Raw genomic sequence first — 27,544 nt, 5'->3', positions numbered from 1 at the left:
TCATCGACCCCGGTTCGCAACCCCCCCTCCACCTCCACTGCTGGTAGTACTGGAGCTGCCACTGCTGCTGCTCCCACTGCTACATCGGTCCTCATAAATTGAGATCTCAATCTGGAAAAAGAAGGGTCAAGGAAAGAAGAAATAAGCAAACAGAACACAATCTCTGATTTCTAGAATTTGGATTTTATTAGGTATGCATAGTCAGTGTCTTCTTCCACTGAAAGATGATTACCATCGCTTGTAATACAGGCCTTTTACAATCCAATATCATCAACCAATGCAATATGAGACAATATTTAAACCCAGCTGTGGCATTTAAAAGAAATATATATTCAGCACTATTGTACAGATAGGACTAGATTCTATAAATGGTGCTGAAAATTTGAGCGCTGAGCACTATTCTATAAATTATCCATGCCCTTTGTAGAATAGGGGCTATGTGCATAAACCACGTCTAACTTAAGGTGCCAGCAATTATGCCTGCTGAAAGCAGGTGTAAATGCCAGTGCCTAAGGGGCCCCTTTTACAAATGTGTGCCAAAAAGTGGTCTGCAGTAGCGTGGGCATGTGTTCTGGACGTGTGCTGGGCCATTTCTCCACCGCCTCTGGAAAAAAGGGGGAGGTTTGGGCCGGGAAATGGACACGCGACAAAATGAAAACCAGCATGTATCTATTTATAGGCTAAGCCCTTAATGCCACCCATTCACTTAGCGGTAAGAGCTCACACGTTACCCACGCAGTAACCATTCAGCGAGCGCCAACTGCTGATTACCGCTGGGAATGCTCCCATGGTAGAAAATAATTATTTTCTACCGCAGATTTTCAGCATGTGCCAAATTCATAATTACTGCCAGGCATTCACTCTAGCCGGTCAGTGATGCCAATTTGACACACGTATGAGTATTATTTGTATTCAATTGCATTGTCTGTGTAATAGGTAGCACAGAGTATTAGGGTTGCTCAGTGCTTTTTTTTGTGCCGGTACCACCTTTTTTTTCTGAGGGCCAGCTCACCAACTTTCCATTCTACCCCCTGCAAATCTAATATTTACCGAAGTCGCAGCGCAAACCGGCGGTAGTGAAGACAGCAAGCAGGCAGGCTTGCCTGAGTCCTCGTTACTTCCCTGCCCTCTCAGCACAGCTCAGGCTCAGTGTCCCGCCTTCATTGCTTCCCTGCCCTCTCAGCGTCCCGCCTTCCTCTGATGTAATTTCCTTTCCGCGAGGGCAGGACGCTGAGAGGGCAGGGAAGCGATGAAGGTGGGATGCTGAGCCTGAGCTGTGCTAAGAGGGCAGGGAAGTGACAAAGGCGGGATGCTCGCTGAGCCTGAGCTGTGCTGAGAGGGCAGGGAAGCGACAAGGAGGCGAGCCTGCCTGCTTGCTGTCATCACTACCGCCAGTTCGCGCTGCGACTTCTGTAAATATTAGATTTGTAGGGGGAAGAACGGAAAGTTGGTGAGCTGAGGGTCAGCAGGTGGGGATGGGGTTGGAACGATCTCGGGGGCAGGTGGAGGCTGGGGCGAGTCACAGGACATGGCAGGGAGGGGGAGGATAGGGGGGAAGGGAGAATCGTTGGACATGGAGGGGAGGGAAGGATAGGGGCAAAGGAGAATCGCTGAACATGAATGGGAGGGGAGGGCAGAGGAGAATCCTGGACATGGATGGGATGGGAGGGCAGGGGAGAGAGGAGAGTTGCTGGACGTGGATGGATGGATGGAGGGGAGGGCAGGAGAAATGTTGGACATGGTTGGAGGAGAGGAAAGACAGGAAGGAGATGCACATGGATGGAGGAGAGGGAAGGGAGGAGAAATGCTCGACATGGATGGGATGGGAGGGCAGGGGAGAGAGGAGAAATGCTCGACATGGATAGGATGGGAGGGCAGGAGAGAGAGGAGAATCACAGGACATGGAGGGCAGGGAAGAGAGGAGAATCGCTAGACATGAATGAGAGGAAAGAATAGGGGCAAAGGAGAATCGCTGGACATGGATGGGAGGGGAGGTGAGAGAGGAGAGTTGCTGGACATAGATAGATGGAGGGGAGGGCAGGAGAAATGCTGGACATGGATGAAGGAGAGGGAAGACAGGAAGGAGATGCATGTGGATGGAGGGGAGGGGAGAAAGGAGAAATGCTGGACATGGATGGAGTGGAGGGCAGTGAAGAGAAATGTTGGAGGGAAGGAAAGACAGAGGAAGGAGATGCACACAGATGGAGGGGGAGAGAAGAAATGCTGGACTTGGATAGCGGAGAGGGAAGACAGAGGAAGGAAGTGCACATGGATGGTGGGGAGGGGAGAGAGTTGAAATACTGGACATGGATGGAGAGGAGGAAAGAGAGAGGAAGTGAGATGAACATGGATGGAGGGGAGGGGAGAGGAGAAATGCTGTACATGGATGGAGGGGAGGGAAGAGAGAGAGGACGTGAGATGAACATGGATGGAGGAGAGGGAAAGAGAGGAAGTGAGATGAACATGGATAGAGGGGAGGAGAGAGGAGAAATGCTGGACATGGATGGATGAGAGGGAAGAGAGAGGAAGGAGATGCATACTGACGGAGATGAGGGAAAGGGAAAAGAGTAGAAAAACTGCACATGGATGGAGAAAATAGGCAAAAACTGGATCCACTCTATACCTCCTCCAGTCAAGTCTGCGGAGGACCCAGCTTTTACTTATGGATGTAGAGCAAGAAATGAAGAGGAAAGTAAAAAAAAAAATAAATGGAAAGGAATCCCTGGAAACGGAGTTAAGGGAGCAGATAGAGAGCAGCAGAATCCGAGACTGGGACCGACATGATCAGAAAAACAAAGTCACCAGACAACAAAGGTAGAAAAAATCATTTTATTTTCATTTTAGTGTTTGGAATATGTCCAATTTGAGAATTTATATCTGCTATCTTATTCTGCACTGGGTATACTGGAGCTGTAACATCTTACAGAAATTATTTATAATGAAAAAATTCAAGTTATTTTTTTCTCCTATACCAGTATCATATTTTTAATGATGCCTGTTTATTTGTGCCAAGGGGTGTGGCTAACATAGGTGTGGCTATCATAGGGGCAGGGCCCCACCCATAATGAGTACCGGTACCTTTTTTCCTACAAAAAAAGCACTGGGGCTGCTATCCTATAGTTTGCAGTTTTCTGTGATTGACTCCTTGTGAGCTCTACCTATTGGCTCATAGCTCTGAGTTAGGGCCAGCCCTCCCTCTCTGCCCCTGGGAGCTGTGCGAGAGAGTCCTAGTCTTGCTAGCATGCCTTTGTGATCAGCAGCTTTTCTAGGGGCTGGTTCCTCTTTAATTTACTGTGATTCCATCATAATTTTTCATCATCTCCCCAAACTGTTCCCCATTCATTTACCCTGAGTTACTCCCCCTTATTCCCCTTTGAGTGTTACAGCTTTTCAAGTCAACTGGGCTGAGGTTCTGGCCAGCTCCTTGCCTCTGGGGTGGCTAGATGAAGAACTTTATTTGCAGAAGGCAACAATTCTCTTCCAAGCAACTGAATTGTAAGTTGATTTTCCTTGTTTGCTATGATTACTACAATAAAGAAGATTTGAGTAAGAATTGAGAGTCTACTAGTAAAGCTTCTACTTGGGGATGGTTTAGCTGGCTGTTGAATCTACATTATACTTTGCCTAGAATACACAACCAGAGTACTGCACCATTGGCCTATGGTAAGAATACTAAGAGGAAACTTTAAACAGTCTACAAACATAAGACTTTTAAAGTTAAAATGATAAGATACTTCAACATCAACAAGAAAAGACTAATAAAGAGATCTGGATTTCCTATCAGATTATAAACCATAAAATTATATTGCTCTGTCACCTTCTCATCACCCATTCATTTTCTCTGTTTCTTACTCTCCCCACCACTACTTATGTCATCTTTTACTCATACCACCCTGACCTGAAGAAGAATGTTCTGGCCTTCGAAAGCTAGTAAAAAAAATTAAGTTAGGCCAATAAAAAAGGTATTATTTTAATATTTTTTCTACATGGTTTATAGAATATACCGAGTGCCCATCCATGTGACTAAATTTAGTTGTGGGCAGTTACACCGAGTAAAACTTGGTGTAAATGCCAAAACCTAAATTAGATGTTGGCTGGCTGTATTCTATAACAATGCACATAGATTTTAGAAATGCCCATGACCTGCCCATTCCACGCCCATGGCCACACCCCCTTTTCAACTGTGCAACTTAGAATTTACTAGCAACATGCTATAGAATATACTTAGACAGTTCTGCATGCAAAATTCTAATTAATGTCAATTATTGTCAATATTTGCTTGTTAATTGGCAATTATCAGCACTGATTGGCTTGTTAACTACGTTGCGCACACAAATGCAGAATACAACTGGATTTGTGTGCGCGAATTATGTTGCGCTATATAGAATCCGTGGGTATATGTCTCTTACAACACTCTCACAGGGATGTAATGCAGGAACTCCAGCATTTAGTGGTACAAGAAAGAGAATAAAGGCTGTTTCCCTACAATTGTATAAATAGTACCTCAAGTCAGGTGTGCAATTATGCACCCAGTTATAGAATAGGGTCAATAACGTGTGTAGCATAATTAGCTAATTGGCACTTAATTGGAGATAAGTACCAATAAGTGGTGTTAACCAGCATTAATTGGCACTAATTAACAGTTGTGTGCATAACAGACTTACTCCTCTATTCTGTAAACGGAGTGTCTAACTTGTCTCGTGCGCAACTGCAAAGAGGGTGTTAACGTGGGAGGAGGGAAGGAGGAGGCATATCAGGGGCATTCTGACTATTCTAGCATCCACAACTACACCAGTGCAAACAAATCTCCATGATTGTAAGAACTTATTTCTATTAAGGAGAAAGAGACCTCAGAAACCCTTAGGAAAACGCACCTTTGGGGTACAACCAGCAACAACTTTAGCTGGTATTATGTTTCTATCATCGGACTCAAAAGCTCCTTTTTCTTTTCTTTATATTTTTACTGTGCTACCATTCACTGTGCACCAAGTTTTGATTCAAAAACTCATATGGTGATACAAAGCGCCAAAGAGCAGTACATATACTAAAAAAAAACAGCACTTAGCTTATGTTCAACAGGACCACTATTTCACCCGTCTCGCGGCTTCCTCAGGAACTCAGGCTGTCTTTTGTCACCACATCAAAGAATCTTCAGATCACCAATTTTGTACATATTTCCAGCTTCTTAAAAACTATGTACTTCCAGATTCTTAGAAATTCTTTCAAAATGGCTATTCTTGTGCACACACTATAAAATAAAGTTGCATTGAGGCACCCAACTCTACTTTTAGGCAACAACATTTACATCTGGCACGTAACTGTGGAATTTCACTAGTGTTCTATAACAGATTTGGTGCACAGCTCTGTCATTGTAGAATACTAGCTTAGCACCCAGTTTTTTTGGCATCTAACTTTAGGTGCTGCTTATAGAATTCCCCTTTATGTTAAAGAATATTCTAAAGGCAGAAGATGGAAAGTGCAGGTAGCGGTGGCCGTACCATTAGGTGGCACTTTTGTGAGGTGGTATCACTGTAAGTCTTCTAAGCACATCAAATAAAGGGAGTCACCCAGTAGTCCACAATCTCTCACTTATATCAACCCCCTACTAAAATGTGCTGGCTCTAACAAAACACAAAGCCTAAACTCTCATAGCCTATTACAAATGATTGGCCACTTAGTTGGATATACTGAGGTCATTTACCCCAAAGGATCAATGCCAGTCTTAACAGAACCCTGCATATTTTGCTTGAGTTCAACTTAAGTGAAAGTTTGTGTTACTGAGTGCCTCAACTTTTGGATGTGTGGTGAATTACTTTAGGGGTTTTTTTAATTGACTTAAAAAAATTAGCTTAGTGTGTATTGGAATATACAACTTAGTTGAAATGAGTTGGGGGGGATGGGAGTGCCTTTCTCCTCCCCTCACTCCCCAAGAGCTGCTATTTTAAAATTGCTATTGAAGTTGTTCCAAATTCATGTTCTTTGGTCCTAAAAGTTTTTTATTTTTATTTTAACTTTTAACACCCATCCCTGTCCTTAGTTTTAAGAAGCTTCAACAGTGTATGTGTATGCTCTGTGTTAGCTTCTTATCAATGTTAAACTACGTAGGAGCTTCAAAATTACTTTTGAAGAACTGTACCTCTACATGACAAATAAAGTCATGCCATAGAGGTAACTCAGCCGACTACAAACATCTTTATCAATTAACTATTTTTAAAGTATCAAAAGTACTGAAGCTGCAAGTGTTAAAAGAAAATTCTTTTGATCAGAGTGTCATTTGGTGGGAGTTTAAACTCACATGCAGGCACTTTATTATTATTATCTAGTATTTATAAATTTGATTAACTGCCCTTGAACATAGATATTGAAGTGGCTACATTAATAAAAAAACATTAGTAAAAATTAATATACAACATACAGGGTATCATTGCTGCTCATTACTAGATTTTGCATCTTCCTTTAGGATGCCTATTCATTGTGTTAATTTTGTTCAATTATGTTAATGTTTGGGCAGTGTATTTTTACAATGATGTCATACTCGGTTCCAGGTTGATAAGATGATGGGTAACATACGAAGAAATGAAATGAAATTTTGGAGTTACTAGAACTTTTCCCACTGAAGCATCTTTCCCAGTCCAGCTGTTAAGGGCATGCACAGTAGTCCATTTTACATGTATTCTCTGCTGGTTGTTAGATGGTATCATTGCACAGTATTCAGAATAAGTCCCTCTTTGTCTGTCCTAGATGCCAGGTCCTGATTTGAAGCCTGGTCTCCCACAGTATTTCCTTTTCACTGGCATTTGGGAAGGTCCCATTTACCAGGGGAGAGAATATCAAGCCCATTTCAGCTATTGACACCTAACAGTAACAAACCATGTTCATTTACTTTTCCATTTAAAGGATACAACTCTCATGCCACGCTCTACAGGGTCTGTAATTAGGAGGCCTCTGGGAGCATAGATCTTTTCATTCTGCTCTTGAATATACTTGGAAATTTTCTTCAATACCTACAAAAGAAAAAAACAAACAAACTATCAAGTGCAAAGAAAGTCACTAACTCTCCATTCTGCTGCCCCTGTCATCCCTCACCCATCCCTCTCCATCCTTGATTTATTTCTTCCAGAAAGGAGACCATTGAATCTGGCTAAAGGGGACAATAATTAACTTGATCACATTGGTGCAAGCTCCACGGGTAATATTTATGCAGGTAGTTTTCCTTTGATTAATGCACTTGGAAAAAGTACCAACAAAAAACTTGTACCTGCTTTTTCTGTGGGCACTTTTTCCAGGCAAAACAATGTGCATAGTTTTGAGAATATATCCAAACCTATGTCTGTTGTTGCCTCCTCTGACCTCCAATAACGCAGGTGACAGAGTTTTAGAAAATTGTCTACCACACACATAATTTTACATCCATCAAGAATGGTGTCTCTCTACCTTTATGACATAGGAGCAGTGGCGTAGGAAGGGGGGGGGCGGTGGGGCGGTCTACCCCGGGTGCACGCCACTGGAGGGGGGTGTCGGCTCCGCTGGTTCCCTGCTCCCTCTGCCCCGGAACAGGTTACTTCCTGTTCCGGGCCAGAGAGAGCAGGGAACCAGTGGAGCCGACGCAGCTCCCAGCGACATGCACTCGGGGCGGTTCGGCCCTCCTGCCCATCCCTCGCCGCTTTCCCTCGCCGCTTTCCCTCGTAAATACGCGCTCCGGGGGGGTGCGCTCTGGAGGGGGGAGGGTGCGCCGTGCTACACCCGGGGTGGAGGGGTGCACAGCGGCAACACGCCCCGGGTGTCAGCTGCCCTCGCTACGGCACTGCATAGGAGCACAAATACTGCTGAAATCATGACTATAATGAAGCCATGTATATTTACACCTGCTGAATAACAGGGATAAATGTACATACAAAATGTACATACAAAATGCAGTCTGCTCACATTTTATAAAGTATTCACATACATTGTGACTCCTGTGTTCTTTTTTTTTTAATGAAATTTTTAATTTTACAACCAAGCATTACAACATTTCTACAGCAAAGTAATACAACATGCCAAGAAAAAAAATACAAATAAGAAAATCTAAGCCTACCGGTTCCTCAAGTCCACTAGTTTGAGATCCAAGATTAAAGTTTAGGAGGTCAAAAATATAATAGGTAAATAATCAATTAGGAAAAGACTTAAATTATCTCAGACAATTACATTAAACTATTATCATTCCTCCTGAACTTGTGATGAAGTAGCAAGTTTTTTTAGTTCCAAGAAAGGCAGTAAGCTGAGGTGGTTCAAAAATGCATAACATAGGCATTCGCATGCCACCACCCACCTCAAATACAATCTCAAAGAATATGCAGTGCTGCCCGATTACCCCAGCGGTAAAAAGAAAAATATATTTCTGGTCAAACCAGAAATGGTGTGCAGTGGGGGCAGCGCAACTGCTGGTTCCCACGGTAGGCCGGCGGTAGTGCCGGATTGGAGCATTGCAACTCCTCAGGAGCAGTACCGCAGCGTTTTAACAGAGTCCCTTAGGCACCTTGAATTAGGTGCTTAGCTTTTTGTGAATATTGACTTCAAGGATCTGTGGAGGGGCATAATCGAATGCAAACGCCTATCTCCATGGGCGTTTATCTCTGAGAACGGGTCCGTGAAGGGGCAGGTCGAACCGTATTTTCGAAAAAATGGACGTTTTTGAGCTGGGCGTTTGTTTTTTTTAGCGATAATGGAAACTAAAAATGCCCAGCTCAAAAACGTCCTAATCCAAGCCATTTGGTTGTGGGAGGGGCCAGGATTGGTAGTACACTGGCCCCCCTGATATGCCAGGACACCAACTGGGCACCCTAGGTCAGTGCGGTGGACTTCAGAAAAAGCTCCCACATGCATAGCTCCCTTACCACGGGTGCTGAGCTCCCAACCCCCCTCCCCCAAAACCCACTACCCACAAATGTACAACATTACCATAGCTCTTAGGGGTGAAGGGGACACCTACATGTGGGTACAGTGGGTTTTGGAGGCCTCCCATTTACCAGCACAAGTGTTACAGGTGGGGGGGGGGATGGGCCTGGGTCCACCTGCCTGAAGTGCACTGCGGTACCCACTAAAGTTGCTCCAGGGACCTGCATACACGCAGGCCTCTAGGACTTGTTGCTGCTGTATAACATTGGCACACCAGTTGACAAATGAAGACTAATCTCTCCGAAAACGTCCTTTATTGGAATAAGCACGTTTACTCACAGTTAACTGCAGAGGTTGTGGCCCACTGGCAACGAGTCTCCCTGGTACTGAGATTAGCAGTAGGTCAGAGCTGGCAGAATGGTGTACAATGCCCTCTTTCAGCCACTTTCAAGGTAAGAACTAAGTTGTCTAACGTGGCTAACAGAGGAAAGGGAACTAAAACTGGCTTACAAAAATGGCCACTACCGCATGGACTACAACAGGAAACACAACAGGGCACACTTTGACCCAGTAGGCAGGGGGGAAAGCACCATGGGAGAAATGCCTACCAACATCGTGAGACTGTAACACAAGCTAATGAAATCACGGAGCCCAATACCCTACACCCACCACAATGCAATGCTGATGTGACCCTGTAGTGCACCCGAGAGCCACATCTGACCCAGGGAAAGGCTGTGAGAGGATCGAACACGTTCTGCTGTCATGGAGGTGGGTACGGCATTTGAGGCTGGCATACAAGCTGGGAAAAAAGTTTTTAAAGTGGGGGTTTTTTTGGTGGGAGGGGGTTAGTGACCACTGGGGGAGTCCGGGGACGTCATCCCCAATTCCCTCCAGTGGTCATCTGGGCAGTTGGGGCACTTTTTGGGGACTTGTTCGTGAATAAAAAGGGTCCAAAAAAGTGACCTAAAATCGCAGTAAAAACTGCTTTTTTTTCGATTATCAGCTACAGACGCCCATCTTTCCTCGGCTAATAACCATGCCCCAGTCCCTCCTCCGACACCCCCCCGTCAACTTTATTCGTTTCCGCGACGGAGTGCAGTTGGAAACGCCAAAAATCGGCTTTCGATTATACCGATTTGGGCGCCTTTGCGAGAAAAACGCCCATCTCCAGATTTGGGTCGAAATATAGGCGTTTTTCTCTTTCGATTATAAGCTGGATAGTAAACTGTACGTTTAACACTGGGCTATTATATTTTTCTTTTTCCATTTCATTTTTTTATCCATTTAGCTACGATAATGATGACTTTGCAGAGATCCTATAGGTGGGGAAATGAACATCTAAGTCCACCCATTTAAAACTTGGCCAAGTTTTTATAAAACGTTTGGTCAAAGCTGAAACTTTTATTTATTTATTTTTATTTATATATCACAAGTGAAAATGTGCCCAAGCAAAATATGCATAATATTTAACAAAGAAAACAAATTTCATTAAACCTATTTATCTGCCTCTTTAGACCTCAAAAAGTGGGGATGTGATACCCTAAGAATAAGGAGATTCAAACAAAGAAATTAAATTCAAGGTGTTAATATTGACACATAAGGTTTTATACACCTTCAGGCTCATTTTCGAAAGAGAAGGGCATCCAGAAAGCGACACAAAAGGCACATGGGCGTCCCCGTGAAAGAAGGTCGCCCAAATCCATTAATCGAAACAGGGCCATAAGGATGCCCTCAGCGCGAGGACGCCCATCTATGGTCATCCCCACAGGGGGCGTGTTAGGGGCGGCATTACGAGATAGGCGCCCCCAGCGTATAACTGCTGCCAAAATGGTTTCGCAAGGGTGGGAACATGGGCGTCCTTAGTTAGACCTGAAATAAATGTGACCAGGGTAAGGGGGAAGTCGTCCTTAGACCCATTAGCGATTTTGTGCAGTTGGAGAGTGGCGAGAGCGTTGTTGGGAGAGAAAGCTGAATCGTTGTTTGCAGAGAAAGCTGAGAGTTTGTTCAGTACCTGTAACCTTTTTCTGTGTGCCGTAGTCGGAACGTTTCCACCCTCACCTGCCTCATTTGTGTTTTCAGCTTTCCTTACCCCTTCTAGCTTCCAATCCCAGACACCACTACTCCTTCCTCTATCTCCCCCATCCCCTCTCCCTATTCTTCTCCATTCACTGTCCCCAAGTTCATATTTCATTCCCTTACCTGTTTGTAGTCTCTGTTTGTCTCTTTGTCCTGTGAACTGCTGCATTAACATTTACAATAACAAAAAATACACCCCTAAAGCCAAAACCTCTTAGCTCTTGGCTAAGAAGGCTTTTCTTTGATCTTGTGTTTGCCTAGTCACATCAGGATATGAGTCGCATTGCGCCTGCTTATGTGGGAAAATGTGGGGTAAAAATGCACCAAAATAAAATAATAAAATATACCCACACCTTCTTACTACAAAACAAAGTATGAGAATACTGAAAATATAATTTCAAAATAGCATTTAAAAATTATGCTCAAATACAAATGACACCAAGAAAGTGGCTCTGTCAGACCCTTCAGAGAGAGAGAAAAGTCCAGCAGTTCAGATACATTCAATACTTCAGTTCTAACTTCCAGTGCCTGGGTTTGTGTGTCATCATCAGAAAGAGTCCAAGTGGGAACATAATATATCTGTTCACAGGCAGAATAGCTTCTTGAGGAAACGTAAGGAATTCAATTAAGTACTTTTTAAAGGGAATCCCCCAGGGAGCTCTGAAAGTTCACAAAACAATTTAATCTCCGATTAAAATTCTGTAGTTGTTCAATCTTCCATTTTTGTCAGTAACCATAACAGCTATTAAATCTTGTAACGATTTCACATCTTCCTTTATAGTGTCAATTTGAGTAGAAAAATCAGGGTGAGTGTTTTCCAAAGTTTTAGACAGGTCATCAATTTTACTCACAAGCTTCAAGACATCTTTGGTTGAATCAGCAACTGTAGAATCCAATTTCTGGAGAACTTTCCATATGCTCTCCAGTGACACTGCCACAGGACTCTGGAGTTCCTCCTGCATTCTGCTTCAAATGCCTGCCTCGCTTTGCTCACCGCCTGATGCCCGAGAGAGCATGCCCCCAACCAAAGTGACTTCCGTACTGGGAAACCCCACAGCAACTTTGGGGTCAATGGAATGTGATGGTGGGTTGGAAACTGGAGGTGAGAGAGTAACATTGAGCCCGAAAGCCCCAATTTCTCCTTCATTCGGGGCCACTGCAAGACAACCCCTCCAGGATGCAAATTCTTGGCAGCATATCACACTATAGACTGGGATAGGAAGTCCTAACTGCCAGGGAAGCAGTTCAAACAACCCCTTTTCAGTTAGTATGGGGCAATCTCCAAAAGCGGTAACAGCAGGTAAGCACAATCACCATGCCAACAAGATTCACATGGCCACCACTCCTCCCCCGACCGAGCTGAGCCTTTTATAAAATGCACATAGCACTATTGAAGCTGTAGATGTATGTGGCTCCTATGCACAAAAAACAGAGCCATTATTTAAATATAAATGCACAAGAAGCAGAGCAGCTTCATATGAAGGGATATTTCTGTGAAAAACACAATCCGCCCGATATTCAATGGAAAATGGCCGCTAAAACGGCACTTAAAGCGGCTATCTGACGATATTCAGTGCTGGATAGCCAGCTCTTTGGCACTGAATATCACCGCTTAACAGCTTAAAGATAGCTGGTTATACTGGGCGATATAACCGGCTATCCACCAATTTTTAAAGCGAGAGTGGCCAAGTTTGGCAGCCAGATAGGTGGGATAACGTTGGCCAATCTCACTTTAAGTGGCCAGCACTGAATATCAGCGTGGCCAGTTAAAATCAGGCTGGCCAAAGTTAAACCAGATATTCAATGCTGGTCACCGGAAATGGACCAGCATTGAATATCCAGGTTTAGCGCCGACCGCGGGAGACAGCCCGGCTATTTCTTGCAGTCTGAATATCGGGCCCAATATAAATTACCCCTCCCTGGCCACAATGTAGGTGCTTGCTCCATATTGGGAGTGCTCGGCACTCACTGGTACTTACAAAGTTGGCTCCTTTGTGAGATGTATATAACACTGTTTTATAATCAGTGGCAACATTCACATTATTTGGAACATTTTATAAATGTACATGCACAATAGCCATGAGGAAGGGAGCCTTCCTCATAATGTCAAACTTGTCCCAGGGGAGCTGGATTTATGATTCAGAGAGGTGAATAAGTCTCCACCATCACAGGTTCCTCCATGCCCCAGGCCAAAAAGGTAAGTTGGTCAGGGATTATGTGTTGTGGACAGCATAAATGCTGTCCTAACTTTATCCGCTAAGCTAACCGGGCATCGTCCTACTATAAATATCGACTGAAGCCTAGTTAACTTCCAGGTGACTCTACATATCCAGATATTCAATCCTGGAGCCCACATGTGGCCCTGGTATTGAATATCTGAGATTAATTGAGCCTGCGGTTGTAAGTGGCTTCAAAAACCTCTGAACACCGCAAGCTGAATATCTCTCCCTGAGCTTATTATAGGAATTATAAGAAACTATTATTGGGATTTTACTTCTGCTTACTATTAATCTTGCTATGGAAACTATACCATTATTGGTATGGATAATCTTACGGTCAGTAATCATTATCAGCAGATCAGAGGTTGTAGTGAGCCTGGGCCTGTGTAATACTTCCCTATACAGAGACTGTCACAAAAACGTGTTGGCTCTATGTCTTATATTCACACAGAGTGACAATGAGTGTGAATGATGGTGGGTACAAATGTTGAGGAATACATGCATTGCTGTTGTAAACATAGAATATATGTGTGTACTCGAAGGACCACCTAAAGCATGGCCAGACCATGCAAGGAACTCTGCATGTTGTCATTTACATGTGTAAGTAGTGCCTTTTCCAAAGTCACCACATTTATGGCTTCACACAGGGCCAGCATTAAAGAGTGGCAACCAAGGCCACTGCCCTGGGTGCCCACAACACAGGGGCCCAAAGCTTGCCCAAAATTAAAGGAAGCTCAACCTGACAGTGCATTTTAGCCACCCCCCCTTCTAAGTCTCTGCATTGGGCCCCAGCAAATCTAACACCGGTCCTGGTTTCACATGTGTAAATCCACTTTTTAGATGAGTAATTGGAACCTATGCTTTTTAAAATTACTTAAATATCTTCATTTTCCTTCCATTTGTCTTCAATCTCTGTTTCCCTTAACTAGTTTTCCCATTGACTTCACTCTAATTCTGCTTGTACCTCTCTCTGGTTTAGGCTTTATATATCTTCAGTTTACCTCTGTGGCTTACAAATGGGGACCTCCTTACTTTCTTCATATTAGTTATGCTACAGATCAAACCCCCTTCTTATGTTTCTTTTAAACACATACCTTCTCATAATGGGTTTCCATGCACAGGAAGATGAAATAGGCAGTAGCACATGCAAGACAACCTTCCAGGTATGAGCTGCCTCCAATCTTCTCGGCTTCCACATAGTAGTTATTCAGATTCTTCACCGTCTCTTCGAAGAGCTGCCTTTCAATCTAATAAAAGGATAGGAACAACACAGAGGTCTTCTATGAAGCTGGATTTGACTAGATGAGAATTTCAAAATATTCTAGTCTAGTTGTCTTCTCTTAACACCAGAAGCCATTGCAATTATACTATGATTTGCAAATGTATGTGCCTGTCAGACTGTCGCACCCTTGTTGGGAATCCCTTCTATTAAGAAATTCATTTGATGAAGGGGCAGAAAAGGGCCTTTCTACTGAACTCTAGTAGAGGAGTGTGGTAGCCGTGTTAGTCCACTCTTAAGGTTATCAATAGAAATCAAACAAAATAAAACATGGAAAAGAAAATAAGATGATACCTCTTTTATTGGACATAACTTAATACATTTCTTGATTAGCTTTCGAAGGTTGCCCTTCTTCGTCAGATCGGAAATAAGCAAATGTGCTAGCCGACAGTGTATATAAGTGAAAACATTCAAGCATTACTATGACAGTCTGACAGGGTGGGAGGATGGGGGTGGGTCGGAGGTATGCATGGGGACATCAAGAAATGTATTAAGTTATGTCCAATAAAAAAGGTATCATCTTATTTTCTTTTCCATGTTTTATTTTGTTTGATTTCTATTGATAACCTACTGAACTCTAGAATACGTTCCCAACAGATCTTAGGGAAGCAACATCTTATCTGATTTTTGTTCCCCACAGACTAATATATGCTGCTGTATTTTCTGCTAATTTCTTTTAACATTATTGTTTTTATGTATATGTATACGATCTTGAATGGACCATTGTTGGTCCAAGAAAAAGGTATGTAGGATTTTATTAAATCAATCAGTCAAAAAATAAATACATACCTGTTGAATCACTTCTTGTATAAGAAAAGGAAACTGTTACACATTATTTTAAACTACAGAAATATTACAATGGAGAGCTCAGGGAACCTTGTACTAAACCTGTGCTGTAAATATTGTGAGTATTCCCAGCATCTGCCCATACAGTTACCACGAAGCAAAAACCTTTCCCACACGTTAATCCTTGGATTCTATATATCGTGCCTAAATTTCTGTTCCCATTTAGTTATATTTAAACAAAAGAGATCTGCATGAAACAACAAATTTATTTTTATTTTGACTTATGTTTAAATTTCTTTATTATTATTATATTATTATATAGCACAAAACAATATAATTTTGCAATTAGCAATGTTCATCATATGTTGAAATTCTTATCCATCGAAATTAACTTTTAACAATATCGTCCTAAACTTTGAAGAATACAGAAATAAAGATCCAAGAAAGGAAATTAGGAAAAGAATTCCTTATACATTCAATAGTAAAACAATTAGAAGAGAGGTGCTGATCCGTTATCTTCCTCCTAGCGATCTTTGCAGTCCACATTCTGTTACTTGACTATTACATTTACATTTTCCTCTTCTCTAGAAGTCAGGAAATCTATTAACTTTTTAGGTTCAAAGAATTGATAATTTTTTGTTTGAAATAATATTCAACATATACATGGAAATTTGAGCACAAAATTTGCTCCAATAACTATAGCTCTTTGACGCAATGCTAAAAAAACCTTGCGTCTCTTCTGTGTTTCTCTTGTGAGATCAGGATATATTCTTATCTTAGAGTCTAAAAACAGTGAATCTAAACGTCTGAAGAAAAGTTTCAATACTGTATTAAGGTCCATTTCTAAGGCAAAAGATACTAATGCAGTTGTTCTTTGAGTAATAATTTCTAATGAGGATTCAATAAAGGATGCCAAGTTCATATCATCTCCCCTTTGCGTTTGAGTATTTATTACACCTTCAGGATTATTTTGAAAATATTGTACCCGCACTATGGGAGGTAACATATCACTTGACATTCCTAGAACCTCTACTAAATATTTTTTTAACTATCTCCACAGGTGTAATAATAGGAGACCTTGGAAAATTGGTAAATCGTAAATTCAGTCTCCTGGATTGATTCTCTAGATATTCCATTCTTCGAAAAATATAATTTCTCTCTTTCAAGGTAATTTGATTAAAAGTTTCAAGTTCCTTTAGGTTTTCTCCGATTTGTTGCACCTCAGAGATTTGTCTTGTATTTATTGACTCCTGACATAGAACTGCCTCAGTTAGAACCTTAATCTCTTTAGAATGTTGAAGCGTTAAAGTTTGTAAAGAGGCTTGCATATTAAAAGTCAAGTCCCAAAGTGACTCCAATGTTACTATGGCAGGTCTATTTATTAAGCCCAGCGATAAGTTAGGAGTAGGGGTATCAAGGATCATTTTCAATTCAGATAATGTTTTCGTAGGAATTTTTGATAATTTAGATCCTACCCGATCTTCTTCTTCATTCTCCAGCATGGGTGAATTCCCTCTCCGTACGTTCTGCCCCTCGTCTGGAGGCAGAGCAACAGTCCCCACTTCTGTGCTCCCTCCTGGCTGTGGGGGAGCCGCATGTATGACGGGGCTTTGGGAAACCCCGTCTAGACTTCCAGCCAATACCGAAGTATTGGCTTCGACAACAGAGGAAGTTTGAGCGGGTCCCAACGTGATCCCATAGCGCTCCAGCATTGCTTGCCTTGGAGGGTGAGTTCCAGCAGGAATTGAGGGAATATCCCTTACTTTCCCTCTTCTTTTACCCATCTTAATGGGATTCAGAGTTCTCTTTGGCAGTTTGTCGGAGCGCTAACGACAGCATCTGGTGCAACCTCTCTTTAGGACGCCATCTTGGATCCTCTATATTTATTTTGACTTATAAAATCACTTGTCCCTGAAACATGCTCAAAATAGAATAATCCATTTGTGTATCTAAAATGTAAACTTCTACAAAACAGATGTGCCCCAATGAAAGAATAGTTTAATTTTTCTTTTATGTAATTTCAATATATTCCATCTTTATAACACCAGGCTTCCCAAGGCAGATTACAACAGTTTGGATGAACCCATCAGGAAATAGGCTATCCTCACTGAAATTTGGCCATCTGTATTGTATAGAACATTGTAGAAAAATGATCACAAAATACAGAGTTTATAACTGCTGTTTCTCCCAGCTACAACCATTTTTAAAACAGTGGAGGAGTGGCCTAGTGGTTAGGGTGGTGGACTTTGGTCCTGAGGAACTGAGTTCAATTCCCACTTCAGGCACAGGCAGCTCCTTGTGACTCTGGGCAAGTCACTTAACCCTCCATTGCCCCATGTAAGCTGCATTGAGCCTGCCATGAGTGGGAAAGCGTGGGGTACAAATGTAATAAAATAAATATTCATTGTTTATTTAATTATATTTATATCTATATTTATATTTATAAAGCTGTCAAATAAGTAAAAAAAAAATTATCCTTCACCTTTTAAGGCAGTGCCTATCCAACTGGAACAGCTTTTGACTTTTTACAGATGGACCATGCATAAGCAGTCTGTTATTTCTAATAATCTTTTGCTATTGTTTTCAATAGTGTTTGCTATTGTTTTGGGTGAGTGAAAATGGTGGCAATCTCCGCCTACTGCTAGCAAGCTCCGCCTACTGGCTACATTGCATACAATGGACTAGATAGGCTCATACCATCTCCTGTTCTCAATCTAACCTCCTTGGTTCTAAGGTCCATTAACACCAATAAACTATCTGTTCCCCCCTTGTCTAGAGCTTGCCTAGTGGCAATCCAGGAGTGTACCTTCTTTTGGTGTGCCCCTACCTTGTGGAATCAGCTGCCAAAAAGCATTTGTGATTGAAGCTCTGGCTCCAACTTAGGTATATGTAATTATTAGAGAGATATTTGTTTTATGTATCCCTAGAGTGATTTGTTCTCATATAAATATTGGAGTGAGGTGATATATCAAGTGGCAATAACCTATAAACTATAATTTGGCTGATATGGACAGGACCAGACATTCTGCCTGATTGACTCCTACTATAGACCTCAGTGCCAGGTCAGTATTCTCCTGAACATACCAATGATAAAAAGTACCATAGTGATGTAACTTTGATCTTCCTACTATGTTTGAACTCCTAAACACAATTTTTTCCCTTCATGTTATTGTATTTTTCCTTACATACATTCTCCTCCCTTTTATTTCTCTTTTTTCTCTCCTTTCCTGACTTTTTCATGTTAATGCCTGGGAAGGAGACCTAGATTTTCTCCTAATAGAAAAGCACATTATTAGAACTTTTCTGTCTATGCTTGCATTTCTTGTTAATTTATTAAACTAAAAATGGTACAGTATCGCTTCTTGCAATCCCCTGTGGCAATTGCACCTCTCTGAAGAAAGACCCTTAGAGCTTTCTGCTCTACTGATTAATGACTAATCTTCCCTAGATACACTTCAGCTATTTACTGCACTGGCAGAAACTGCAGAAAAGAAAATCTCCATCCCCTCCCCCTCCAAGTGGTCATAAAAATAGAATATGCAAGATAGAATGCCCAAGATAGAAACTATGTTCAGAAAATGTAGTGCTGGAAAAATGACTGAATAACTTAGAGCAACAGGAAAAAGAAACATTTGAATAACATTATGAAGCTTTTTTTCACATGTAAAACACACAGAAAAGGACTTTTAGAAAATTGTGGGACTCTATCGAGCTTATTTTTGAAACAGAAAAAAACCCCCCATCCAAGTGGCACAGAGCAGCAGATGAACATTTTTCTTGCAAAAACATCCAAATTGTTTTTTGAAACCCTTTTTTTTGACATTTTTCTATGTGGTTTATCTGCAGTGTATCCAAATCACAAGGGGGAATGTCAGAGGCATGTTGGGGGCAGGATTTTGGTCTGGACCTGTTTCAATCATGAATAAGTCATAAAAGGTGCCCTAAATGACCAGTCAGCTTATAATTGAAAAAGAAAAACACCTATATTGCGACCCAAATCGGGAGATAGACGTTTATCTCACAAAAACGAATAAAGCGGTATAATCGAAAGCCGAATTTGGACGTTTTCAACTGCACTCCGTCGCGGATGCGGACAAAGTTGATGGGGCGTGTCAAAGGCGTGGTGAAGGCGGAACTGGGGCGTGGTTATCGGGCGATCAGAGATGGGCGCCTTTCGCCGATAATGGAAAAAAAATATGCGTTTTTAGGGAGAATTTAGGGCACTTTTCCTGGACCCTGTTTTTCCATGAATAAGGCCCCAAAAAGTGCCCTAAATGACCAGATGACCACTGGAGGGAATCGAGGATGACCTCCCCTGACTCCCCCAGTGGTCACAAACCCCCTCCCACCACAAAATATGCCGTTTCACAACTTTTTATGTTCACCCTCAAATGTCATACCCACCTCCCTGGCAGCAATATGCAGGTCACTGGAGCAGTTATTAGGGGGTGCAGTGGACCAGACAGGTGGACCCAGGCCCATCCCCCCCACCTGTTCCACTTGTGCTGGTAAATGGGAGCCCTCCAAACCGGCCCCCAAACCCACTGTACCCACATGTAGGTGCCCCCCTTCACCCCTTAGGGCTATAGTAATGGTGTAGACTTGTGGGCGGTGGGTTTTGAGGGGGATTTGGGGGGCTCAACACCCAAGGGAAGGGTGCTATGCGCCTGGGAGCTGTTTTACCTTTTTTTTTGTTTTTGTAAAAGTGCCCCCTAGGGTGTCCTGGCATGTGAGGGGGACCAGTGCACTACGACTCCTGGCCCCTCCCACGAACAAATGCCTTGGATTTATTCGTTTTTGAGCTGGGCGCTTTCATTTTCCATTATCACTGAAAAACAAAAATGCCCAGCTCACAAATTGTCGAATAAAACATGGGCGTCTATTTTTTCCAAAAATACGGTTCGGTCCGCCCCTTCACGGACTCGTTCTCGGAAATAAACGCCCATGGAGATAGACGTTTTTGTTCAATTATGCCCCTCCAGATGACCACTGAAGCGATTAAGTCATGACTCTTCTTACTCCTCCAGTGCTCACTGATGCCCTCCCACCCCTAAAGATGTGAAAGAAACAGTACATTCCAGCCTCTATGATGGCACCAGATGTTATGGCCAGTCCTATTAGAGCAGTAAGTAGGTCCCTGGAGTAGCCTAGTGGTTGGTGCAGTGCACTGTAGAGAAAGGCCCATATCCTACTCTAACTGCTACACTTGTAGCACCAAAAACCTACAATATCCATATATAGGTGACCCTGCAGCCATAAGGGCTATTGTAGTGGTATACAGTTGAGTACAGTAGGTTTTTGATGGGTTTTGGAGGGCTCATCATATGTTATAAGAGGGTAATGGAGAGATGTGTACCTGGAACCTTATATGCAGGGCTTTTTTTGAGGGGGTACTCGGAGGTACTGAGTACCAGCACCTTTTCCATTGTCTTCTAAAATTGACCCATGGACCACAAGTTTTAATGAAAGAGCTCAGGCTCAAGACACCAGTTCTGCCATGTCATAGATTCTGTGACTGGTTGCAGGGGGGCCTGGCTATTGTGGAGTGAGTCCCTCAGTGATCACCCCACCCCTGAAGGGTGGCCTGGCATTTGAGTACCGGCACCTTTTTTGCTAGGAAAAATTGCACTGCTTATATGTGAAGTCCACTGCAGTGCCCCCCTTCACTGCTCTGCTGAGATGTCTGTGTGAGAGAAAAACCACACGGAGTGTGGAGGTGCACTTGATCCCCACGGGACAAAAAAGCGAAAAGGTATTTGTCATTTCCTATTCTTTTTTTAGATATCCACTTTGAACATATCCATTTATTTCTTATTTTTTTTCAGAAAGGATTGTGTATCCCTTAGTGTTTTTTCCCCAGTGTGCCAATCACCTCAAAGATTGAAACACTTCCGGAAGGTTAGTTATACATCCACTTGGAAATTTTCTTTCTGATATCATTTTTCTACCTGATTATTTTTGATACACCCCTTTTTTGATATTATTATTATTTTATTTTTTTCCTATTTTAGTCCTGTTTTTCCCTCCCTCCCTCCTTCCTCCCCCCTCCTTCTTCTTCCCCCCCCCCCCCATACCCTCTCTCTCTCTCTCTCTTAGCACCTTATCATCACTCTCTGTCTATTTTCTCACATATATATTCATACATATTTTTTTCAAGTGCTTATTTTTTTCATGTGCATGTTTCAAATCTACCTCACCCCTTATCATCTATACACTCTATTTGTCTATACATCATGTTGCCACTTTGTCACTCTTTGTATACTCCTTGTACTCTCTCCGGCCAACAATTTTTGGACACCTACAGACTCTTGTATGTAACCAATCAGATACTGTTTGGAACCCTGTGTTTGCTGTCTATTGTGTAAACATCACACCTTACGTTACTCCCTGTATAAGCATTTGTTTTTGCATTGCATGCAGTTACTCTGCAACACCATTTTTTCACATTTAATACTTTTAGAGATTACATGACTGTTATTTTAACATTACTTTCATGTATTTGAAATTGGTTATAATTTTGCTCTGTTTTTTACATCTATATATGTTCATTTGGTTTTAATTCATATATATGTTTTGAGATGTTCATTTAGTATATACGTACACTGATATATTTATTTTGTATGCAGTATTTATGTATTATATCTGTCATTATATTTGTTTTTATAGACTCCTGAGGAAGGCGCTACGGCGCGAAAACACGGCTGTGTTGAGTCACCTATTCACAATAAAAATCATTGTTTTAACTAAACTATACGTCTGCCCCATTGTTTGAATACAGCCTATTTTCCTCACCCCTTTTTTTGTTTTCGCTGAGATGTCTGTGTGGCCAGCTTACTAAGAATGCTGGTTCCTCCTACATCCCAATGGCTTGATTTTGTGCATTCTTCACTTGGATGTTTTGTTTTTTTTAAATGATCACAAAAGGAAAAAAAAAAAGGGGAAAAAAAGTACTAAGCACAAAATGTCTAAAAACATCTAGGAAATGACTACTTTTGAAACAAAAAGATAGACATTTTTCAAATTTGAAAATGGCCACGTTTGCTGCTTGATTTTTGAATATTTTCAGTAGAACATCCAAAATCGGATTTAGACGTCATATTGAAAATGCCCCTCCATGTGACATATATTACATACAGCATAAAATTACATGCACATCAAAACACATCATGAAACTAACATCATTAAAAAATATTCTCAGAATGAACAGGAAAGTTCTTAAAATCTTCATTATAGTAAAATAAATACTATAAAGACCACAGCTGAGAAAATATGCTGTAATCCCACTTTATAAACAACTATTTCCAACCAATATTTACCAGTCCTAAAACAGTTAAAATTCTTTTCTGCCCAATCCAATAAACATAAGGGCACATCCACATGTAAACAGCATCACTTTGCGTGTGTATCACACACAAGTGTAAATACTGATTTCAAGAAGCTGCTATTTACACATGGACATCCACACCATGCGGAGACTTCAAGAGGCTTTGGTTTGGATTTGACTTAGGTGGGACTAAAATCACTTTACAAAGGCAGAAAAATTTCTATGTTGGGTTTTACACCAGCTCAAAGGCCCACATAGGTTTTTAAAAAGTATTCATTTTGGCCAGGGCTTTACATGAGGAATTAAGGGAGTCAATCCCCTTAATCCTCTGTAGTTTATTTCCTCCTCCCGAATCAAATCATGTTAAAATTGTGGCCTCATTATTTAGCGTGTGAAGGATTTTAAATTGGGGCAGCTGCATGTGAACATGGCACCATTTACATATCGAAGTTGTGAAACCACCACTTCCATATGTGGAAGCTGCTGGATCTGTGCCGTTTATTTTTTCAGTGTGGGCCTTTTGTGAAATGGCTGCTCCTACCTATGTGCCAAGAAATGCATATGCACTCCAGCAGGTCGGCAGATCCCTTTTTTAAAATTACTGTTGGAGCTGAGCACATCCCAACCTGGATGTCTCAATTCCGAACTCTACATTCTATATAATCTAGGACTTGAGAATTCTTTTTAAAAGCTTCCAAAACAGTAGTGTAGATTTTTGCCTATTCTGCTGAAAAACTAGGTCCTCTCAATCATCCAGTGAAATCATTTATCCTCGTCCCTTATCCTAACTACCTTTATTCAAATAGAACATATCCAATGTGCTGTAATATCTAATATATCCCTTTAAAGCTAGTGTGAAACAGAGGTTCTTTACCAATTTAAGGGCCCCTTGTACAAAGCTGCAGTAAGAGGGGCCCTGCACTAGCTGCAGTGCAAGTTTTTGCCATGTGCAGAGTCCCTTTTTAGCACAGTGGGTAAAAAAAGGTGGAAAAAGAAATTGCCATGCAGTAAGTTCGCACTTGCCGTGTGGCTATTTTGGGGGAGCACTTACCGCCATCCCTTGAGGTGGCGGTAAGGTCTCCTGCATTAACCCAGTGGTAATCCCCTGAGGTGACACTTTTAGAAAAATTTCTGGCAGTGTCAAATGTTGTGTGCTTGGGGTGGAACGGCTGCCAGTGGCCGCAGTGGGCCGGCAGTAGTTCTGGATTGCAGCAACCCTGTAGTAAAAGGGCCCCAAAGAGTGTTCTTGCTTCTTTTATTTCCTACTGGACTGATAAGGAGATATTGCAGTTGACACTGTCAAATGTCATTGTTGAAGCATCTATTGCGTATTATGAATTGAATTATTATACAGCCTTCTTTTTGTCCTCAAATTGGGTAAATCAAGGTCATTGTTTATTTTAACACCAAACTGAGGGGTCCTTTTACCAAGCTGCAGTAAGGAGGCCATTTTTGCCACACACCAGGGCCCTTTTCTACCTAAAAAAGACATGGCCATATGGCAAGATTATTCTTACTGCAGTTTTTGTTTAGTCCCCAATATTGGTTTTTATATTTATGAATGCATGAATCTCATTTATAAAGGCAAAAGTGCTGGGGGATCCAAGATGGCTGCCAGAGTGTAAGGACACTTGTGACACTCCTCTCTCTTTTCCTAGTTTATGATGCCTAAGCGCCGGGGGGAAACCATCGGTTGTTCCCCCTATGCGTCAATTGGAGATCATGGCATTTACCTGTATCACCTCAGGTGAACTAGTTGCTCAAGGCAGGGAGAAGAACCTGGGCTTCAGAAGCAATGTTTCGCTTAGCCCAGTAGGTCCTGTTGCTCCCCTATTTCCCAGTGTATTGCTTCAATCGGGTTCTTCTGGGTTGGCACCGGAGACACTGTCTGACCGTGGAGAGAGCAGGTCGAAGACTGAGGCTTCTGCTGGAGTGGTCATTTCTCAACCAGCACCATCAGATGCAAGTCCAGAGGGAGAGAGACCGGGAGACAGGCAGAGCAGGCAGAGTATATCTTTTCCTACCATATCGGGCCCATTATTATCCACATTCCACTGAAATATTTGTACTTTTCCTTATTTATCTAACATTTCTGCTCCTAACACTGCGTGTGCTACTGTAATATATAGGCCATCTGATAACTGGGGTTCTCCCTTATTAGTTGCTAGGGAGCAGGAATGAATATATGTTTCAAGAAATATGCAACAGATGTAGTGTGAAGATTGAATTACAAGTTGGCATTTTTGGATGTTTTGCACTAAATCACACTGTCAACATTCCATTCAAGCTGCAAACAATTTTTCAGGGTTTTTTTGTCCCATAAGGGGCTGACACTCATTTTAGAACTGGTTAGGAATGTGGACATCATTTACTGAATTTGACTTTCATATCAACTGTTTTAAGCTATTTCTTGCCAGGATTGCCTGCCAAATTTCTGATTGTTCATTTGACACTGGCTGTATTTACTGTTATTGTTTAACTGTGTGAGAAGACCTGATTTGCATCAGAAAGATGGCATAAAAATACCAATAAATGAATTAAATATATAAATCTCCCAAGCAGCTTTGCATGCACGGAAAGGAATATCAGAATCAGTACCTATATACAGGAAACAGAGAAACATGACGACAGATAAATGGCCCTTGCAGTCTGCCCATCCTCAGTAACCACTAACTCTTTCTAGGAACACTCACAACCTGCCCATGCCCCTCCCATGGCCACACCCCTTTTCAGATCAGCACATTCAAATTTACATGCACAACTTTACAAAATATGCTTAGAAAGTTGCACGCATAAATTCTAATTAGTGCCAATTAGTGCTGATAATTGCTCATTATTGGATGATTATCTGTGCTGATTGGCCTGTTAATTAAATTGCATGTAATTTGGCCTCACTACCAAATTTGCACACATAACTTTAGTCACTATATATAGAATCTGGAGGTAAATTCACAGTATTTCTTAATTCATTGCTATTCAGCTTCCTGCTCAATCTCTGTTCCAGCTTTACACAACCTTCTTTTTGGCCTCAAATTGGGTAAACCAAGGTCACTGTTTAGTTTAACACTAAACTGAATTTTTATTTATTTTTATTTAGAACATTTATATCCCACGTATTCCCAACATAGCAGGCTCTATGTGGCTAACAATTTATAAAGAATAAACATCAAACAAATGCAAGGGCGGAACAAAGAAGAAGGCACATCTGGGGGGGGGGGGGAACAACAAGGGAAGCCAAGGAGGGACGGTATGAAGTTAAGGAACAGCTCTTTTTTTGTCTAATATATGAATTTTCACAATTCCTTCCTCAGTATATTACTAATTTCGGATATTTCAAGATGAGTAGGGTTGTATACCACCTTTACAAGCAACATAGATACCAGCTCTGTCATAAAACATAACTGTATTTCATCCCTGTTAAGACAAAACCTTTCTACTTAATAAATTCAATACTTAATAAAGTCATTGATTACCCGACTGTCCAGTTCTGGTGGAAATTTGGTTTGAAACTGACACATGGTTCCTTCACTGTAATCTCTCTGAATAAAGACTTTGGTAGCCAGAGACGCACTTCTCCTAAGTTCTTGCAAATTGTGACCCTGAAAAAGAGATCAGATGTTTGTAAATATCCTAATACTTTTTAAGAATGCAGGATTGCCAATGAACAGTAAAGGTTCTACTAGAGAACTGAGGGGGAGATATACTAAGCTGAGTGAAGGAGTGGCCTAGTGCTTACAGCTTGGCCTGACAGCCAGGGAAGCCCAGTTCAAATCCTTGTGCTGAGTTTTATAATCTTGGGCACAAATTATCTGAATGTAACCTACCTTGAGCTACTAGTGAAAGAGACATAAACTAATTCCAAATAAGTAAACAAGTATTTTCCCTAAAGAAGAAACCCCTTAGTATATCTGAGTACAATCAGCTTGGGGTCTTTAAGAACTGAGAGGCAGATGCACCAAAGTCCTCGTAAAGCACTGATCACTATTTCCACCTCAGTAAAAATAACTGAGTTGGAAATAGCGAATGATGCTCAAAAGAAACGGGATGCAAATAAGCTGCTCGCAAAAACAGCGAGCAGCTTGGCAAGGGGGAAGCCAATCGGTCACCTGAGCCTGTGCAGAACAGCCAAGCATGGCTGCTCTGCACACGCTACAGACATATTTCAACCATGCATACAAGCTGCATGTCTAAAAGCAGTGTGTAGCTTTTTTTTTTTTTTTTCAAACTTTTTTTTATTGCTGCCATGGCTGTCTCCTCTGGTATAAACACCACTTGTTTTCCTGGGCATGCAGCCTGCCCAATCTGCCCCTCGGCAGCAGTACGGCCAGGGAGCCAGTGTCCAGTGGCGTTCCTAGGGGGGCTGACACCCAGGGCGGATCACCGATGTGCCCCGCCCCCTGGGTGCAGCGCCCCCCCCAGATGCAGCACGACCCCCCCCCGGCGAAAGGACACCCCCCCGTGAAAGAACCCCCCAGGTGCACGCCGCTGGGGGGGGGGGTGCCGTGCACCTGTCCTTCGTTCGTTCCATGCTCCCTCTGCCCCGGAACAGGTTACTTCCTGTTCCGAGGCAGAGGGAGCATGGAACGAATGAAGGACAGGCGCGCGCGCCCCCCCCCCCCACAGTGGCGTTCACCCGGGGCAGACCGCACCCACTGCCCCCCCCCTAGGAACGCCACTGCCAATGTCAACTCTGCAAGCAGGCAAAGAGGGAAGCAAGGGAGAGTGAGGCTAAAGAGAGAGCAAAGGGCTGCGTGCATGCATGCTTGATGAGCGGGGGGCTGGCTCTAGAGATGCCGCAGCTCTCTTCAGCTATCCAAGTAGCTACATCCAAGGGTAGAATTTCAGCAGTAATGGGAAGGAAACAGCAGTACCAACAGCTCCTGACCACCCCTAAAAATTTCATCCTAAAGGTAGGTGCTCCTACCTCTGCATCACTAAAAAAAAATGACTGTGCATCACTCGGAATGCACATTTGAATAGCAA

The 27,544-nt window shown here is 42.3% G+C and overlaps 1 protein-coding gene across 1 annotated transcript; it reads right to left on the bottom strand.

Moving 5' to 3' along the window:
* GOLGA7B (golgin A7 family member B) lies at positions 1 to 26,166 on the bottom strand (the record flags this gene model as incomplete). The annotated part of the gene is made up of 4 exons (XM_030204736.1): positions 1 to 111; positions 6,903 to 7,004; positions 14,267 to 14,419; positions 26,035 to 26,166. Coding segments are annotated over 4 exons (498 nt in total), but the record flags the coding sequence as incomplete, so codon positions are not given.
* Positions 26,167 to 27,544: the final 1,378 nt, after the last annotated feature.

Source organism: Microcaecilia unicolor, chromosome 5, assembly GCF_901765095.1.
Source record: "Microcaecilia unicolor chromosome 5, aMicUni1.1, whole genome shotgun sequence".
Taxonomy (NCBI): Eukaryota; Metazoa; Chordata; class Amphibia; order Gymnophiona; family Siphonopidae; genus Microcaecilia; species Microcaecilia unicolor.
The sequence above is the reverse complement of the archived record's forward strand: the minus strand, read 5'-3'. Positions and strand labels throughout refer to the sequence as shown.